The sequence below is a fragment of the Schistocerca americana genome, chromosome 7 (genome assembly GCF_021461395.2).
Source record: "Schistocerca americana isolate TAMUIC-IGC-003095 chromosome 7, iqSchAmer2.1, whole genome shotgun sequence".
Lineage (NCBI taxonomy): Eukaryota > Metazoa > Arthropoda > Insecta > Orthoptera > Acrididae > Schistocerca > Schistocerca americana.
In genome coordinates, this window is record NC_060125.1 from 365,969,294 (window position 1) to 365,989,275 (window position 19,982).

Consider the following 19,982-nt stretch of genomic DNA (forward strand, 5'->3'; position numbering starts at 1 on the left):
GTAGCAAGCAATTAATTTCTTTTCTTTCATCATTTTGCTGGCAGTGTCAGAGAGAACATATCTTTCGAATTTTTAAAATTTTGTGTAAAATTTGTTGCATGTCACTAAATGCTCTCATTCTCAAACTTTGTATGAGTACAGTCTGGCTATTTGCGCATCTTGAGCTGTACTTCTGTTTCACCCCCAATCCTTTGGGATGCGGGTGGTTCTTGTTTTCTCAGTGGTTCTTTCCACATATCAAGTGATATGTGTACCAAGTTTGCCTGAAATCGATCCAGTACTTTAGAAGGAGAACATACACGTATACTTCCACATTTTAATATGCATGGTTTTAGCTTCCTATCACAGTTGCATAACATTGTTCGAGGGTGATAGTTTCGGACGAGTTCGTTTCATTTTCTATCCATTGCCTACACTGGAAGAGATGTGTGACGTCCGCACGGACAAAATGCCGAGAAAAATACCGATCAAAGTGAAGAAAAAAAGGGTTGGTAGATCACTTGCTGTGAATGGCAAAGACCCCGAGTTCGATTCTCGGTCCGGTACACAGTTTTAATATAAGTTTCATATCAGCGCACATTCCGCTGCAGAGTAAAAATTTCATTTATTGGACCCGAGATAATTAAATTACTAGAAAACAACGCTTCGTACAAAAAAGAATGTTCTGCGTGGATAGTTAGTATTAGTAAAGGAGACCTCCGTCTATGCGACAACTAGCCACCACCTGATCACCCCTTCTAGATGGATGGGATCAAATTCGTATTTTCAAATGGGAACCCCACCCTTCTTTTTCATTGCATATTCGTATTCTACTAAAAAAAATACGCACGGTTTACTCAAACCATTGTTTTCTATTCATGACAGATAGCGATGTAGTCGACAAATTTACGATGTGAATGTAAACCTTTGTATCCAAAAGGTTGACATTTATGTCTGAAATTTACTTTAGTGTTGCAAATTTGACTGTACAGTACAATATGGTAAGCCGTTTCACTGTTTGTTTAGAAACGACGTTTAGCGCGGTCCAAGAACAACGACGTGACCGTAATAGTTTTGTGTTCCCATCGGAACGCTCGACATTGGTGAGACCCCTTGCCTCTCACCATTGGGTTGCTTGATTTCGGTGAGTATCCATGCCAGGTCCGCCTGTCACTATCACTGCATGGACATTTTACCTTATTACAATGGCTGTGGTTTGTATTCCGTGAATTGTTGCGTATCGGCTAGAACGAGAGTTACGGCGGTTGAATGGAAACACACACCGAAATCAGTCACCGTGATGGTGGGGTTCCAGAGCGGTCAACAAAATCTAGCATTCTGATGACTTGGGGACTCACCACATTGAACGACACAAGGAACTGAAAAGTACGTTACCATACACGTAGCTTACTGCCAGAAATACCAACGTCTAGTAGTATTATTTGTACTGTAAAATCAAATTTGCAGCACTCAGCTAACGTTTGAACACCAATATCAACCATTTGAACATAAAGCTCTACATTTACTTCGTAAACGAAATGTAGAATCTTATGTGTCGGTTCTTAATTGCAAGAACAGGTACACTTAATATTTATCGATTGTAGCGCCATCTACTGCGAATGTAAAACCATGGTTTGAGTAAACTGGAAGTATTTTTTGACGTAGAATGCAAATATGTAAAACGATGGGGGGGGGGGGGTCCCAATTAAAAATACAAAGTTGACCCCGCCGTTGTAGGAGGGGTGGTTAGGAGGTGGCCAGCTGTAGCACAGACAGATATTCCCTTCACTAAAATTAACTTTTCGCTAGAACGTTTTTTTGTGCTATACGTCGGTTTCGAGATATTTAGTTGTCTCAAGTTAAAACAAACACCGTACATGGAAGTTCTCAAGCATAGTGTACGTACAAATACACAAGTTCACTACAACGGCTATGACGTGCCTGCTCCTTTATCACGTAACTATCAAAAAAAGTCAGTGTAATATATAATTTTTTTTTGTTCTGTCCCTACAGCACAAATTCGAACAGTCTATCTTTAGTAGATTGACTTCCATACAGTAGGTCAACTTAGCAAATAAGACTCAGTGTACTTGACAGGCATCAGCGTTGGACGTGTGATTCTGCGCACTGTCGTTACGCCACAGTATCGCTGTGTCCCCGCTTATTTCAGTGCTACCTCTCAGTATGTGCCTCTTAGTATCATAGTTGTGCCCACATTTGTAAAATATGTCATGTGTGAATATGAATGTAATTGTGAAATTAAGACGCACTCAGTGAGAGGTACTATTTGAAATAAGCGGAGATACAGCGATACCGTGGCCTGATGACATCGTGCATATACACATCTCAAGCGCTGATGGTGCCTGTTAAATACTCTCAATCACGTTTGCTAAGTTGACCTAGTGTATGGAAATCGATTTGCCAAAGGTAGACAGTTGCCGCAGTGTACTGTAGGAACAGAAAAAACTTTCATATATTGCACTCGAATTATTTTACAACCACATTAAAGACCCAGATATCTCACGGACGTTGTACAGAACTTCTGTGATTCGTACTTACACGATGGTTGAGAACTTTTATGTATTGTAACGAACTGTATTTACATTTTCCACTAAAGATGCACGTTTCTGGCGTAGGCGAGGGTTCGAAAATGAACGGAGACGTTCGAAAATATTCATCTTAAAAGGAATACCTAAGCAAATGTAAAGGGAAATTAAATAAATAATGAAAATATAGTTGCCGGTCATTTATTCCGATGCAACGACAGAATTACTTTTGCATTTGTATTCATTCAGGGATCGGAAAACATGAAGAAACCGCTCAATCTGAGTGATTAACAAATCAGTGACACTCTGTAAATCTTCGGTATTATTTTGTTATTTCTACATCTACATTTCGCGAAAAACCATCCGGCGTATAGCGAAGGGTACTTCCGTTACCACTACCACTTCCACCTTTCACTGCTACATTAGCGAATAGCAAGCGGGAAAAATGCTAGTTGTCAAAACTCTCAATGTGGCTAGTTGTCAAAACTCTCAATGTGGCCTTTTCGAGAGATGTATATGAGATAGAATGATATTTTACCAACTATTCTTGAACATAAGCTCTCGAAAGTTTCAGCAGCAAACCTCTCCGTGATGTACAATGCCTGTCTTGTAGCACCTACCGCTGGAGTTCGTTGAGCATCTCCGTAACTCTCTCATGTCTGTTCACTATCTAGGCGTAACGTTACAAAGCGAAACGAAATGGAAGGTGAATGTGAGAACTGTACTGGGCACAAGGCAAATGGTTGACTGCGGTGTATTGGGAGACTTTTAGGCCATTGTGGTTCATCTGCAAAGGAGCCTGCGTGCTGAACACGAGTGTGACCATTTCTTGAGTACTGTTCGAGCGTTTCGGATCCCACTATCTCGATTTAAAAGAAGACATCGAGGTAATTCAGACGTGAACTGCTAGTTGAGACCCTGAGTCTGAAACTGACTACTGAACGAGAAATAAGGGCTCGTGCAGAGGCATATAGAGAGCCGTTTCTCCTTCGCTCCATTTGCGAGTGGAACAGGAAATAAAATGACCAGTAATGGTACAACACACCATGCCGTAACTCACTGAGCAAGTATGTAGCTGTAGATGTACAAATAGAAACGATCTTATGATGAATTATGCTGCTTTTCGTTGGATCTTTCGTATCTCTTCTACTAATCCAACCTAGTAAGTGTTCCAAACTGATGAGCAATATTCGAGAATCGGTCTTACAAATTTTATTGATAGCCGCTGTTTCCGTGAGATTCTTTCAGTATATCTCAGGCTGACACCTGCTTCTGCTACTGCTTGTTTTCCATTGTCGTTCCATTTTTAGGTCGCTCAGTATGACCGGACGATACTAGTTCTTAATGTGTCTGCAGATGACTCAGATTTTAAAGTAATAACGGTCGAGGATATCGAGCGTCTCAGACAACTAGGAGCGGGCTGCCAACGCGGGCAGTACGCGGCTTTTACCACGAGCGACGAGGGTTAAACAAGCTGCCTGCAGTGCCCGGCAACGGTTCGCGTGTGAACACCGCATCCACTGGAAGACAGAAAGCGAACTTATTCTTAGTTGTGGCGCGTTGGAAACGTCAGACAGAGCGTGTGTGATTGAGTAATGACTGGAGGAACTATGTTGCAAAGTGTGGAACGCCAACTACCAGATTACTTTTGATAGGAGTCACAAACGTCCTTCATAAGAAAATAAATCTACATAATCATAATCTGGAGAGAGTTTGAGTCACTGTTCAGAAACCAAAATATTCTGAAGCAAATTCATTTTTGAAACACATAAATGAAGAAAAAAGAGTGAAGCACCCAGAAGACATGGTCGGATGTCATAGTTTCGTACACGTAATCACCATAGGCGGGTATTTAAATGATCAGAGTTGCAATTCTCTGTGACAGTTAGAATGGGGCGTTAGACGTTGAGTGATCACTATGAAGGACACGAAGAGGCTGCGTACTCATGTGGGACAGCGTCATCAGTGCCTGATAATTTGATCGAATCGTCAATATACAGATTTGTGGGGCATTCGGATGTGACAGGGGCCTGATGTTTGTCTGCATAGGTATGCGAGGACAAACCTACTCGTCGTCACGGTTTCGGTAGAGTGCTTCTGACCACAGCAAAGGACGCTCGCCGTATTGTGCATCAAGCACATCGTAACCACTGCACGGCAGTACATGCCATCGGAGAACAAGTAATGCACTCCCCGCAGCGTTCTGAGTCATCCAATACCACTGCACAGAGATTAGCATCAGCTGGACTAGGGAATTACTGAACCATGCGCAGGTGCTGGTGTGTAATAGATACAAACGCAGATTGTTCAAAACCATTCAACAGTCAAGTTCGCATTGAACATTTTTTATTTAAGACAACCGGTTTCAACAGACTGTGGTCTCACCTTCTGGTCTTAAATTCTTTTGTTGTAAAACGTATTTGTTTTACGCTGAGCCGGCCGGAGTGGCCGAGCGGTTCTAGACGCTTTAATCTGAAACCGCGCGACCGATACGGTCGCAGATTCGAATCCTGCCTCGGGCATGGATGTATGTGCTGTCCTTAGGTTAGTTAGGTTTAAGTAGTTCTAAGATCTAGGAGACTGACGACCTCAGAAGTCCCATAGTGCTCAGAACCATTTGAACCATTTTTTTACACTGATCTCACACGTAAAATGAACATGTTTTACAACGAGAGATTTCAAAATCTGAAGATGACAGCATAGTCTGTTGAAACCGATTGTCTAAAGTAAACGATTTCCAGAAGGCTTTCCACACCGTTCCTCACAAGCGCCTTCTGACCAAACTGCGTGGCAATGGAATACCGAATCAGTTGTGCAACTGGATTCGTGAGTTCCTGTCAGAAAGGTTGTGGTGTCACCGCCAGACACCACACTTGCTAGGTGGTAGCCTTCAAATCGGCCGCGGTCCGTTAGTATACGTCGGACCCGCGTGTCGCCACTATCAGTGATTGCAGACCGAGCGCCGCCACACGGCAGGTGTAGAGAGACTTCCTAGCACTCGCCCCAGTTGTACAACCGACTTTGCTAGCGATGGTTCACTGACAAAATACACTCTCATTTGCCGAGACGATAGTTTAGCATAGCCTTCAGCTACGTCATTTGCTAAGACCTAGCAAGGCGCCATATTCAGTTACTATAATTACTTCAAGAATGTATTCTGAACAGATAATATTGTGAATCATGTACCATCAAGAGCGACGTTGATCATTAATGGATTAAAGTTAAGTATGAAACTAATTACGTCCGCTTTCTGAATTCTCATTCCTTGTCATGCTCCAGACCTCACGTCAGTATGGTTCTTCCCTCCTCACGCCAGCCTGCGTGAGCTAAAACGCGTGCATTTCGGCCTCCTTTAGTAAAACGGTGTTGGCTCTCTTGCCAATCACAACATTGGCGACGAGGCAAAACCGCGTTCTTCTCTAAACTGCCCTGATTTACTTGTGTAATGGCTTCGCCACAATCTCCAGATGCACTGTCCGAATTTTATCGCTTACAGAATCAGCAGACGCAGGCATTACTGGATGCCCTTGGACAGCTCATCCAGGGTCAATGTGCGATGCAAAACGATGCAGCAGCAGCCACTCCACCGCTAACGTAGCCACAACACGCAGTTGCACCACTTTTCAACCTTTTGATGCTGCACTGGAAAGCTGGACGGAATGGTCACGCCAATTTGGATTCCATCTCGCCGCGTACAGAATTCAAGGTAATGAGCGGCAGCCTTTTTTGTTATCATCAGTCACGGTGAACACGTACCGTGTGATAGTCAAATTATTTCCCCGACGCGACATTGCAACTCTATTCTACGAAAAAATTTTGTCTGCATTACACGCATATTTCAAAGAATCAGTCAATGTAGTTGCGAAACGGTATACCTTCTTTCGTACAAAATGTACGGCAGGTCAGACTAATCGGGAGTGGGTTGCAACCTTGCAAGGCCTTACTAGGGATTGTGCCTTTGAGTGTGAATGTGGACTCCCTATTCAGATACTAAGATACTATGGTACATGCTGCAATTGCACAGAACGTTTCTGATGTTCATATAAGGGAACAGATTTTGAAACTAGTCAATCCCTCCCTTCAACAAGTGACGGACATATTGGATCGGCAGGACACACTTGACTTTGCTCAGGAATCATTTGAAACTTCACCAGCCGTGTGTCAGGTTAACCGGCCCGCCAGGCGCGCTGCACGGAGCAGTAAACAGCCCTCGCGCCCGGCCACACCGCTGCCGCCAGGCTCTCAGCCACGTGTGCTGCGCCGGCAAGCAAATGCAGTGCGCAATTCCTGCCCGTGGTGTGCTACGAGACATTCGCGTGAGAATTGCACGTCACGCCAAGCTATTTGCTTTTATTGTAATAAAAAAAGGACATGTTTAGAGTGTTTGCCAGAAAAAGCTCAGATCGGAAGCTCAAAACCATTCCAGGCCCTTTGCTTCGCGCCGGAATCGGAATCGAACCAAGGATACTCAGGCCCGCGAAACTTCGCCCATGGAAATTCATGTAGTTGATTCCATTCCGCCTAGTGCCACTCTCTCTACTGGTGACTGTGTTCGTCCCACAAATAGTGTGCGACAACATAGCCGGAACTCCCATCAAGTCGCAAGAGATTTTGTACCAATGTCAGTTCACGTTGCACGAGACAGTTGCTCTTGCTGTCAGCAGGACAATAAACTTTTTGTGGACTTGGACATTAACGGCAAAGTGATACCACTCCAGCTCGATACCGTGGCTGCAGTTTCACTCATCAATCAAGACACTTACAAACTGCTGGGCACACCTCCGTTGCATGCCGCAAATGTTAACTAGCTATCAGGTCAAGAAATCCCTGTGTTAGGACAGTGCAGCCTTCTTGCAACATACAAAGGACAAACAAAACTTGTGTGCTTTTATGTCCTTCGTTCTTCTTCTACAGTGAACTTGTTTGGTTTCGATTTATTTCAGTTGTTTAACTTGTCTATAGTAAATCAGGTCCTATCAGTGAACCAGACTGTGCCTTCAGACAGTGTTTCTCGTCTATGTGAAGAATTTGCAGACATTTTTGCACCGGGCCTTGGTTGCGCTAAGAACTATAAAGCACATTTGGAACTGAAAGTAAACCCGCAACCGAAATTTTTCAGAGCTGGCAATGTTCCCCACGCATTGCGTGATGAGGTCGCAAAAACATTACACGATTTGGAATCACAAGGTGTAATTGAACGTGTGCAGGCTTCTCTCTGGGCATCACCCTTAGTAATTTTGCCAAAACCATTGGGAAAATTGAGACTTTGTGTGGACTTCAAGGCAACAGTGAATCCACAACTACTGATTGCAACTTTTCCCTTACCCCGCCCGGAAGATCTTTTTGACAAACTGTGCCCGGATAAATATTTTTCGAAGTTGGACCTAGCAGATGCGTACTTGCAAATACCGGTGGACGAAGAATCCCAGCGCGTTTTGGCGGTTAACACGCATCTTGGTTTGTATCGATTCAAACGGCTGCGATTCGGGTGTGCATCCACCCCTGCATTGTTTCAGCAATATCTACAAACTGTTTGTGCGTCGGTCCCTACTGCAGCAAATTATCTGGACGATATTGTGATCTCCGGAAAGACGGAAGAAGAACATTTGGTCAATCTCAGAACATTATTTCAGGTCTTGCGACAAAATGGTCTTCGCTTGCGGAAGGACAAATGTGTGTTTTTTGCTCGTGATTTGCCATATCTGGGACATGTACTCAATGCCCAAGGCATACATCCCAGTCTCATGCACCTTCGTGCCATACAAGACTTGCCTTCGCCGCAGAATTTGAAGCAGCCACAGAGTGTGCTGGGAAAAATCTACTATTATCACCAATATGTTCCACGTGCCTCTTCCATTTCAGCTCCGCTTCATCGCTTACGCCGTAAAGGCGTTCCGTTCGTCTGGACGACGGAATGCGAACGCGCCTTTCGCCAGTTGAAATCGGCGTTGCTTTCCAACACTTGCCTTACGCCATTTGATCCCCAGAAGCCCCTTTTGTTGATGGTGGATGCATCGGATTTCGGGATCGGTGCTGTGCTTGCGCACAAAGATGGATCGCACGATCGCCCTATTTCCTTTGCGTCCAAATTGCTCTCGTCTGCGCAAAGAAATTATTCACAGATCGAGAAAGAAGCATTGGCTCTCGTATTTGGTGTTACAAAGTTTCATGATTTCTTGTATGGTCGTCACTTTATCATCATCGAACCTTGATGTCTTTGCTACATCCGCCGCATCAGGTTCCTGTGCAGCGGCAGACACCTGCTTTTGCCCCAGGCGACGTTGTCTACTATCGCCACTATCGAGGTTCACGGCGTTGGCTCGAAGGGCGCATTCTTCGCTGCCTCGGCCGCGCTATGTATCTGGTTTTGGGGGGCATCTAGTGAGGTGCGTCGGTATCTCAATCAGCTGCGCCTCTGTCGTCGCACGGGATCTGCCGCTCGCCGTCTGCTTTCAGCGACGGTGCCGTCCGGTCAGCGCCCTGGGGACCCATCTACTTGCTCGCCTCGGCCCCAGGTGTTACCGACGCTGCCTTCCATTTTGCGCCGTGGCGACGCGCCGCTTCCGCCGCCACCACCGCCGCCGCCTCTTATCCCGCCGGCGACGCCCGTAGCGCACACGTCGCTGCAACCGCCGGGCGCCTCCCTGGGTCACGCGCCGCCGATCGCTTCCCGTGACCAGCTGTCCTCCGACATGGAACTCTTGCCCGCTCCGGACCATATGTCGTCTTCGCCCGTCGGGTGCCCCCGCCCGATGGAGGTCGACCCTTCGGCCCCTCCTGTCTCTCTACAGGTGCATACATCGCATGTTGGCGTGCACCCTGGAGCAGGTTTTCAGGCGTTTCCTAGCTCCCCGCGGTCCGAATGGCAGGGTGCGGGTGGCACAGCCTCGCCTGTTGTTAGGCTCCCTACCTCGTCGCATACGTCAACATGGGGTCCTCCCCACGGCGGGCGGAAGCCTTATAACACAACCGTACGCCGATTTGCGGGGGAGGGATGTGTCACCGCCAGACACCACACTTGCTAGGTGGTAGCCTTTAAATCGGCCGCGATCCGGTAGTATACGTCGGACCCGCGTGTCGCCACTATCAGTGATTGCAGACCGAGCGGTGCCACAAGGCAGGTCTAGAGAGACTTCCTAGCACTCGCCCCAGTTGTTCAACCGACTTTGCTAGCGATGTTTCACTGACAAAATACGCTCTCATTTGCCGAGACGATAGTTTAGCATAGCCTTCAGCTACGTCATTTGCTACGACCTAGCAAGGCGCCATTATCAGTTACTATTGATATTGTGAATCATGTACCGTCAAGACCGACGTTCATCATTAATGGATTAAAGTTAAGTATTCCACAAGCTACGTCCGTTTTTCTAAATTCTAATTTCCTTGTCCTGTTCCAGACCTCACGCCAGCCTGCGTGACCTAAAACGCGTGCATTTCGGCCTCCTTTAGTAAAACGATGTTGGCTCTCTTGCCAACCACAACAAACGTCACAGTTCGTAATAATAGACGGAAAGTCAGCGAGTAAAACAGAAATAATATCCGGCGTTCCCCTGGAAGCGTTATAGGCCCTCTATTGTTCCTGATCTATATTAACGACATGGTAGCCGTCTTAGATTGTTTGCAGATCATGCTGTCATTTACCGCCTCGTAAAGTCATAAGATGATCAAAACGAATTGCAAAATGATTTAGATAAGATATCTGTATGGTGCGTCAAGTGGCAATTGACGCTGAATAAAGAAAATTGTGAAGTTATTCACGTGAATACTAAAAGAAATCCGCTAAATTTCGATTACGCGATAAGTCACACAGATGTGAAGGTTGTAAATTCAGCTACATACCTAGGGAGTACAATTACAAATACACTACGTTGAAACGGTCACATACATAATGTTGTGGGTAGAGCCAACCAAAGACTGCGATTCATTGGCAGTACACCTAGAAGGCGCAACAGGTCTACTAAAGAGACTGCTTACGCCACGCTTCTCCGCCCTATTCTGGAGTATTGCTGTGCGGTGTGGGATCCGCACCAGACGGGACTGACGGATGACATCGAAAAAGTACAAAGAAGGACGGCTCGTTTTGTATTATCGCGAAGTAGGGGAGATAGTGCCACAGATATCATACGAGAATTGGAGTGGCAATCATTAAAACAAAGGCGTTTTTCCTTGCGACGGGAACTCCTTATGAAATTTCAATCACCAGTTTTCTCCTCCGATTGCGAAAACATTCTGTGGGCACCCACCTACATAGGGAGAAATGATCATCGTGATAAAATAAGAGAAATAAGGGCTCACACAGAAAAACTTAAGTGCTCGTTTTTCCCACTCGCCGTTCGAGAGTGGAACGGCAGGGAGATAGCTTGAAGGTGGTTCGTTGAACCCTCTGCTATGCACTTTACTGTGAATAGCAGAGTAATCACGTAGATGTAGATGTAGAAAACGGATATTTTTTCCGATCTGGGCTGTGGACTGGCTTGTAACAATTATAACAAATAGCCCTTCGGTTGAGAGAATCGAAGGGGTATATAGGGTGAGTCAGGAGAAAAGGTGCGTGTTTTGATGGGTGATAGCATTAGTGTTTCTGAACAAAATGCCCTACTCCGAATGGTTCCCTAGATAGAATACTTATAATGTACATTTCTATTTATTTTCTGTATTATTCACTATCATTGTTTCCAACGTACCACTGTAATATAGAGGACGTTGAGACGAACAGTTTGATGCAGGACGATTGTGGTCTATCAAGTCGGAAAACTACCTCAAACTGGCCTACAGGAATCAGCTAAGCTATAGCGCACGCGTTTCGCGCAAGATTTTCAATATTCTCGCGATGTCTCTGCGCAAACTGCTAGTCCTCGACAAAACATAAACAGGACCTTTTTTTGTACCAAACTTAATTTAGTTTAATTCTGTACTGAGACACGTTTTCGCTGGAGTGTGCGGCTTTCGAGTTATTAAAGAAAAACGTACAAAAGTGATATTAAACGTATTCTATCTCGGAAACCAATCGCAATAGGGCATGTGGCCACATGAATTTTTTTGTTCAGAATCGCTAATACTATAGCATCTCAAAGCATGTACCTTTCCTTCTGACTCACCCTGCATATGCGCGCCTTTTTGAGTTAAATGGTGGCTTAGTATGAACACACATCGTTGCGTTGGTTGCTTTTGCTCTGCATCGAACATCGAACAGTCTCCCCACAAACACATCACAAACTTTACGCTTTACGACCTCGTGTTTTCTGCAGCCACACCACTAAGTGGACGACAGACTGTTTTGCGTCCACATGTCCATACTTTAACATGTAACCTGCTGCACAAAGGAAAATAAGCATTAATGCATTGCTTTTGCCACAGATACTGGGGGCTACTAACCAACTTAAAAACTTAAGACTTGTAATAGCTATTATTATTAATCTAATCGGACGTAAATACTGATGTATTGCTGTTCAGTAAATCGCCCTCAGTCACCGATATAAATATCTGCACTTATGAAACTTCCTGGCAGATTAAAACTGTGTGCCCGACCGAGACTCGAACTCGGGACCTTTGCCTTTCGCGGGCAAGTGCTCTACCAACTGAGCTACCGAAGCACGACTCACGCCCGGTACTCACAGCTTTACTTCTGCCAGTACCTCGTCTCCTACCTTCCAAACTTTACAGAAGCTCTCCTGCGAACCTTGCAGAACTAGCACTCCTGAAAGAAAGGATATTGCGGAGACATGGCTTAGCCACAGCCTGGGGGATGTTTCCAGAATGAGATTTTCACTCTGCAGCGGAGTGTGCGCTGATATGAAACTTCCTGGCAGATTAAAACTGTGTGCCCGACCGAGACTCCAACTCGGGACCTTTGCCTTTCGCGGGCAAGTGCTCTACCAACTGAGCTACCGAAGCACGACTCACGCCCGGTACTCACAGCTTTACTTCTGCCAGTACCTCGTCTCCTACCTTCCAAACTTTACAGAAGCTCTCCTGCGAACCTTGCAGAACTAGCACTCCTGAAAGAAAGGATATTGCGGAGACATGGCTTAGCCACAGCCTGGGGGATGTTTCCAGAATGAGATTTTCACTCTGCAGCGGAGTGTGCGCTGATATGAAACTTCCTGGCAGATTAAAACTGTGTGCCCGACCGAGACTCCAACTCGGGACCTTTGCCTTTCGCGGGCAAGTGCTCTACCAACTGAGCTACCGAAGCACGACTCACGCCCGGTACTCACAGCTTTACTTCTGCCAGTACCTCGTCTCCTACCTTCCAAACTTTACAGAAGCTCTCCTGCGAACCTTGCAGAACTAGCACTCCTGAAAGAAAGGATATTGCGGAGACATGGCTTAGCCACAGCCTGGGGGATGTTTCCAGAATGAGATTTTCACTCTGCAGCGGAGTGTGCGCTGATATGAAACTTCCTGGCAGATTAAAACTGTGTGCCCGACCGAGACTCGAACTCGGGACCTTTGCCTTTCGCGGGCAAGTGCTCTACCAACTGAGCTACCGAAGCACGACTCACGCCCGGTACTCACAGCTTTACTTCTGCCAGTACCTCGTCTCCTACCTTCCAAACTTTACTTGGAAGGTAGGAGACGAGGTACTGGCAGAAGTAAAGCTGTGAGTACCGGGCGTGAGTCGTGCTTCGGTAGCTCAGTTGGTAGAGCACTTGCCCGCGAAAGGCAAAGGTCCCGAGTTCGAGTCTCGGTCGGGCACACAGTTTTAATCTGCCAGGAAGTTTCATATCAGCGCACACTCCGCTGCAGAGTGAAAATCTCATTCTGGAAACATCCCCCAGGCTGTGGCTAAGCCATGTCTCCGCAATATCCTTTCTTTCAGGAGTGCTAGTTCTGCAAGGTTCGCAGGAGAGCTTCTGTAAAGTTTGGAAGGTAGGAGACGAGGTACTGGCAGAAGTAAAGCTGTGAGTACCGGGCGTGAGTCGTGCTTCGGTAGCTCAGTTGGTAGAGCACTTGCCCGCGAAAGGCAAAGGTCCCGAGTTCGAGTCTCGGTCGGGCACACAGTTTTAATCTGCCAGGAAGTTTCATATCAGCGCACACTCCGCTGCAGAGTGAAAATCTCAATCTGCACTTATATCTATTTCATTCTGCATATCTGAAGACAGAAACTAGTAATATCGTAAAAATAACTGTGTAACTGAGATGGCAAAATAAATTTTAAATTTGTTCATAAATTAAGGATAATTGCAGAATGTGGTGCCATACAACGTGGCACTACACAAACCTGGCGCTAATAGCATAGGCACACAGGGAACACACACGACACAGATATGTAAGTCCACGGTATCCGTGATAAGTTGAGAAAACCGTCCCGAAACGCATGTGCTACAAAACACCATTGTTTCCTGCACATGTACCCCGACATCAGTATGGGATATGATCACCATGCACACGTACGCAGGCCGCACAACGGGTTGGCATACTGTGGATCAGGTGGTCGAGCAGCTGCTGGGGTGTAGCCTCCCATTCTTGCACCAGTGCCTGTCGGAGCTCCTGAAGTGTCCTAGGAGTTTGAAGACGTGCAGCGATACGTCGACAGAAAGCATCCCAGACGTTCTCGATAGGGTTTAGGTCTGGAGATCTTCTGTTTCAAGGTACTCCTCCATGATGGCAGCTCGGTGTTGCCGTGCGTTATCATCGATCAGGAGGAAGGTGGGACCCACTGCACCCCTGAAAAAGCGGACACACTGGTGCAAAATGACGTCCCGATACGCCTGACCTGTTACAGTTCCTCTGTCAAAAACATGCAGGGGTGTACGTGCACTAATCATTATTCCACCGCACACCATCAAACCACGACCTCCATACAGCTCTCTTTCGAGGACATTAAGGGGTTGATATCTGGTTCCTGGTTCACGGCAGATGAAAACCCGGCGAGAATCACTGTTCAGACTATACCTGGACCCGTCCGTAAACATAACCTTGGACCACTGTTGCAATGACCATGTACAGTGTTCTTGACACCAGGCTTTACGGGTTCTCCTGTGACCAGGGGTCAGTGGAATGCACCTTGCAGGTATCCGGGCGAATAAACCGTGTCTGTTCAGTCGTCTGTAGACGGTGTGTCTGGAGAAACTGTTTCAGTGGCTGCAGTAAGGTCCTGAGCAAGGCTACCTGCAGTACTCCGTGGCCGTCTGCGGGCACTGATAGTGAGGTATGTGTGTTCTTGTGGTGTTGTACACTGTGGACGTCCCGTACTGTAGCGCCTGGGCACGTTTCCTGTCTGCTGGAATCGTTCCCATAATCTTGAGATCACACTTTGTGGCATATGGAGAGCCCATGCTACGACCTGCTGTGTTTGACCAGCCTCTAGTCCCCCTAGTATTCTACCCCTCATAACGTCATAAATATGTGTTCTTTGAGCCATTTTCAACACACAGTCACCATTAGCACGTCTGAAAACGTCCGCACACTTACTCATTGCATCGTACTCTGACATGCACCAACACACCTCTGCGTATGAGGACTGCTGCCAGCGCCACCGTGCGACGACCTCAGGTCAAATGCACCGCATGGTCATACCCCGAGGTGATTTAAACCCGAAAACCGCCCACCAGAGCGTTGTTTCCCCATCTATGAGCATTATCCTTAATTTATGAGCTTGAGTGTAGATTCTATGTGCAGTCTGCTAGAATCGTGGCTTCCACAATAGGCTTGGCCGCCTTCTGACTATATAGGCTCTTTAGTTAGTGTACCAAAGTTTCCCACCATATGTGCCGACCTTCAGCCGTTTTTGGTACCAATTCCGTCTTTGGCAGCGTGCCCCACTGCTGGCAGCCGTGAGAGAAGGGTTACCTGGTGATCTGGTCGAGTGCGGCGACGTAGCGCCGCCAGGCGGGCGTGCTGAAGAAGCGCCAGAAGGGCGCCTTCAGCTCGAGGATGCCCACGTAGTGGAAGAAGGTGCTGACCGCGTCGATGAGCGCCTGCGTGTCGGCCGGCGCGTCCTCGTCCAGGCAGCCCAGCCGCTCGTCCAGGGCCACGCGGCCGATCGCTGCCGACACATCCACAGAGTCAGCTGGTTTCCCTGTCCTACACGAGGACCGCACCCACTCGTCAACACAAATTTCGTCCAAAATCAGGGCTCGGTCAGAAATGAAAGTGATAGAAGTAGGAGCCCCAGATGGTCAAGCGTTCAGAAAATGATATCGCCCTTAGTAAATGCAACTCCCTCTAGCGCTCAGGTGCCTGGGACAGTGGGTGTTAAATGAAATGGAATAATACTGCACCAACAGCCATTATTTTGATATTGTTTCATTAGGCAAGCAGTTTAAACGTTCCAATCAAGTCATCTTCAGACCTTTCAGATGAATGACACCAAGTGACACTTGTACATAAATACGGTGCTTTTTTTCCACCATGCACAAACTCTAGGGACTGGTCGATGAGAGGATACAGAACCAAAAACGTTCTAATGAACTTACGTCCGGAAGTGCATGGTTTGCGTGGTAGAGACCATTTATTGGTTCAAATGGCTCTGGGCACTATGGGACTTAACATCTGAGTTCATCAGTCCCCTAGAACTTAGAACTACTTAAACCTAACTAACCTAAGGACATCACACTCATCCACGTCCGAGACAGGATTCGAACCTGCGACCGTAGCTGAAAGTGACAGAAGCGGGAGTCCCAGGTGGCCAAGTGTTCAGAAAAAGATATCGCCTTTAGTAAATGTAACTCCACCTAGGGCTCAGGTGCCTGGGGCAGAGGGTGGTAAATGAAATGGAATAATACTGCACCAACAGCCGTTATTTTGATATTATTTTATTAGGCAACCAGTTTATACGTTCCAATCACGTCATCTTCAGACCTTTCACATGAATGACACCAAGTAAAACTTGTGCATATACAAATTCAAATGGCTCTGAACACTATGGGACTTAACATCTGAGGTCATCAGTCCCCTAGAACTTAGAGCTACTTGAACCTAACTAACTTAAAGACATCACACATATCCATGCCCGAGGCAGGATTCGAACCTGCGACCGTAGCGGTCGCGCGGTTCCAGACTGAAGCACCTAGAACCGCTCGGCCACATCGGCCGGCTGTGCATATACAGGGAGATTTTTTTCCACCGTGTACAAACTCTAGGGACTGATCGATGAGAGGATACAGAACAGAAAAAGGTCTAATGAACTTACGTCCGGAAATGCACGGTTTCCGTTGTAGAGACCATTTCTGCAATCATACTATGTTACAGCGACTGCAGTCTAATACACGCTGTACCACGCAGCCACAATTACAGTAAGCGTGGTTTCCTCCTAGAGGGTGGTACTGTTCTCATACGTCATGTCCTACCGTCCTCTCCTGCCACAGTCATTGGTAATGTTCCGTCCGATTCACTTCTCTTGCTGACCCACTTCGTGCTGGATGTCATACAGCGTTGTACACAGTGTAAGAATTTTTAGCGTATTGCAGCCCCGTCAGCAACTATGATAGACTAATATTTTGAAGAATCAGCCTCAGTTGCACAAATTTTCTGGTCTTTACCAGGTTTCGGCTAAATTAGTCTAGCCTTCTTCAGAACCATAAAATTACTATAACATGCCTGAGTAAGGCATAATCAACATTAAAATTAAAACCTAATAGTACCGTGCTGCTAACGTACTTGCCGCTGCCAACCGACCGCGTGGTGAAGAGATGCCGGGGCTGGATTTCAATTAAGTAGTTTTCATCCGACATGGCACCACGGTACTATAGGTTTTAATTTTAATGTTGACTGTGACTTACTCAGGCATATTATAGTAATTTTATGCTTCTGAAGAAGGGTAGATTAATTTAGTCGAAACCTGGTAAAGACCAGAAAATTTGTGCAACTGAGGCTGATTCTTCAAAATATTAGTTGTACACAGTGGTTCTGTATTCGAATCGAGAGCTTGTCGACGTGGTGTTTACTTATGGTAATGCAAATGGCAATGGGCGGCGGGCAGCAAGGTTGTTTCAAGAGACCTTCCCCCGCCGACAACAACCATAGCATACAATATTTGCAACATTGTTTCAGCGTTTGTCTGAGACAAGGTCGTTTGAGGAAGCTGGAAATCATGAGGGACGAACTCGAAATGTTTGGATATCTGACTTGGAGGAAAATGTGCTTAACACTGTGGAAGGCGAACGCCGTGTCAGTACCAGCCAGTTGGCTCGCCAGCACAGGGTAAGCCAGACGACCGTTTGAAACATCCCCCATGACAATTCTTACTACTCTTATCACTTACAGCGTGTGTAGGTTTTACAGGCTTTCTACATCGGGAGCAGTTTTGTCACCGGTTTCTTCTCCAGGCAACCAGAATTCCGAGATTTGTCTCAATTATCCTATTCACAGATGAGGCCAGCTTTACACTGTGTGTTATCTTCAACTTTCATAACAGTCATCAGTGGGATAGTATGCAGAACCACCATGGTACGGTGACAGCGAATCATAATCGGTGCAGCCGGAATTGTGGGCCGGGATCATTGGGGTTGGGTTGGATTGGGTTGTTTGGGGGAAGAGACCAAACAGCGAGGTCATCGGTATCACCGGATTGGGGAAGGATGGGGAAGGAAGTCGGCCGTACCCATTCAAAGGAACCATCCCGGCATTTGCCTGGAGCGATTTAGGGAAATCACGGAAAACCTAAATCAGGATGGCAGGACGCGGGATTGAACCGTCATCCTCCCGAATGCGAGTCCAGTGTGCTAACCACTGCGCCGCCTCGCTCGGTGGCCGGGATCATTGGCAACCGTATTTTGGGAACAGTCTTCCTTCCACGTCGTCTAACAGGCCGGAACTATCGGCGTTTCTTGCGGGTTTCTTTGTCTTCCCTGCTGGAAGAAGTGCCACTGATCATTCGAAGTGTTATGTGGCTGCTACATGATGGTCTTCCAGATCACTTCGCCGTTAACGACAGGACGCATCTCAGTCGTGACTTCCTTGGTCGACGGATATGACGAGGGGGTCCTGTTGCACGGCCTGCTCGTTCACCCGTGCGGTTTCTGGTTGTGGAGCCATCTCAAAAGTATCGTGTATGCAGAGCTCATTCCAGATGTGGAGACACTGCGGCAGCGTATTTATGCCGCCTTTGACAGTGTTCGGATGCAGCCTGGCCGATGTGAGCGCTGCGGCACATCGAAACCATTTTCAGCACATACTGTAAGTGTGGCTGCATAGTAAAGCGCGAATTAGACCGCAGTCCCTGTAACAATGTATGATTGAATAAATGGTCTCCAGAATGGGAACCATGCATTTCCGGACATAAGTTCATTAGACCATTTTTGTTCCGTGCCCTCTCATTGATCAGCCCTTAGAGTTTGTACAGGTGGAAAAAATCACCGTGTATAAGGAAAGACATCCGTAGCTACCCCAGCTTCATGAGCATGTGTGTTCTTCACACATGTGACAGTTGACAGAGTTGCTGCCACATGTGTGCACAGATACTCCTGAAGTTCGGATGCTTACGGAACAAGATTCGAATGTTGGTGCCTTTTTTTATACATGCACGAGTGGTACATGGTGCCATTCATGTGACAAGCCTGAAGATGATGTGATTGGACCGTCGAAACTGGCTACAATATCAAAATAAAGTCTGTTGGTACAGTGTTATTACATTTTGTAATATCATTTTTCAGCGGTTGGCGCAGTGGAAAGGGTGCAGAACGATAACCCGATGGTCGCGCGGTCGAGCACATATGTGGACTTTTTTATTTTCATTTTTTAGGTTACTCATAGTGCAAATACTTAGAAATAAACTCATTGTATATTATATTCATTAATATTTTCATAAAAAGCACGAAAAGGAAAGACAAAAGAAAATTTGGTGGGTCAGTACGTGGCATAATATAGGAATGGCGTCATTACTTCATCAAAATCTGGAAAACTTACAACCTTATACAAAAAGTTATGATATATAATGAAACTTCATGCATAGGAGAATAAATTTGTTCTGTTAATGGACAAACCACGCTCCAGTTATACGACGAGAAATTTGAAAATGAAGAGGGATTGCCTTCATGCAGTATTAATGTGATTCCTCTCCTTAACGTAATCGTTGGTGTAATCCTGCGACATCTGTTTTTATGGTCATGTAAAGACTTTGATCAAAAAGCTTCAAAACTGACGTTATTACATCGAGAGACAAAAATAAATTACATCCCAAGAAAAATACATCAGCATACATTCCATTGCCAATATTTGTCGAAAAGACGAGTTACGCGTGCCTTGCTGCCACACTGTGTGATGATAGAGAACCATTTATGAATGTAAACCTAGTCTGATTTTCTACAGAAACTCTAAAACACCATGTAGCTTAATTGTAAAAATTCGATAATTATAACAGGTTAACATGCCTTATATTACTGTTTCTCCTCCTGCATTATGAATACCCCTACAGCATGTGTAAATCATCAACTGTAAAATAATAAAAGTATCTAGTTTTGAATACGAAGTTCTCGTTTTCAACTGTGTAATCCTTTCCTACAAATTTATTTG

At 46.1% G+C, this 19,982-nt stretch overlaps 1 protein-coding gene across 1 annotated transcript in view; it reads right to left on the reverse strand.

Moving 5' to 3' along the window:
- The window catches only part of LOC124622940 (probable cytochrome P450 301a1, mitochondrial), a 216,917-nt gene that overhangs the window by 71,019 nt on the left and 125,916 nt on the right, over nucleotides 1-19,982 (reverse strand). Inside the window, exon 5 of the mRNA XM_047148730.1 lies at nucleotides 15,321-15,516. Coding sequence (XP_047004686.1) covers nucleotides 15,321-15,516 — 196 coding nt within the window. The remainder of the gene's footprint in view (nucleotides 1-15,320; nucleotides 15,517-19,982) is intronic.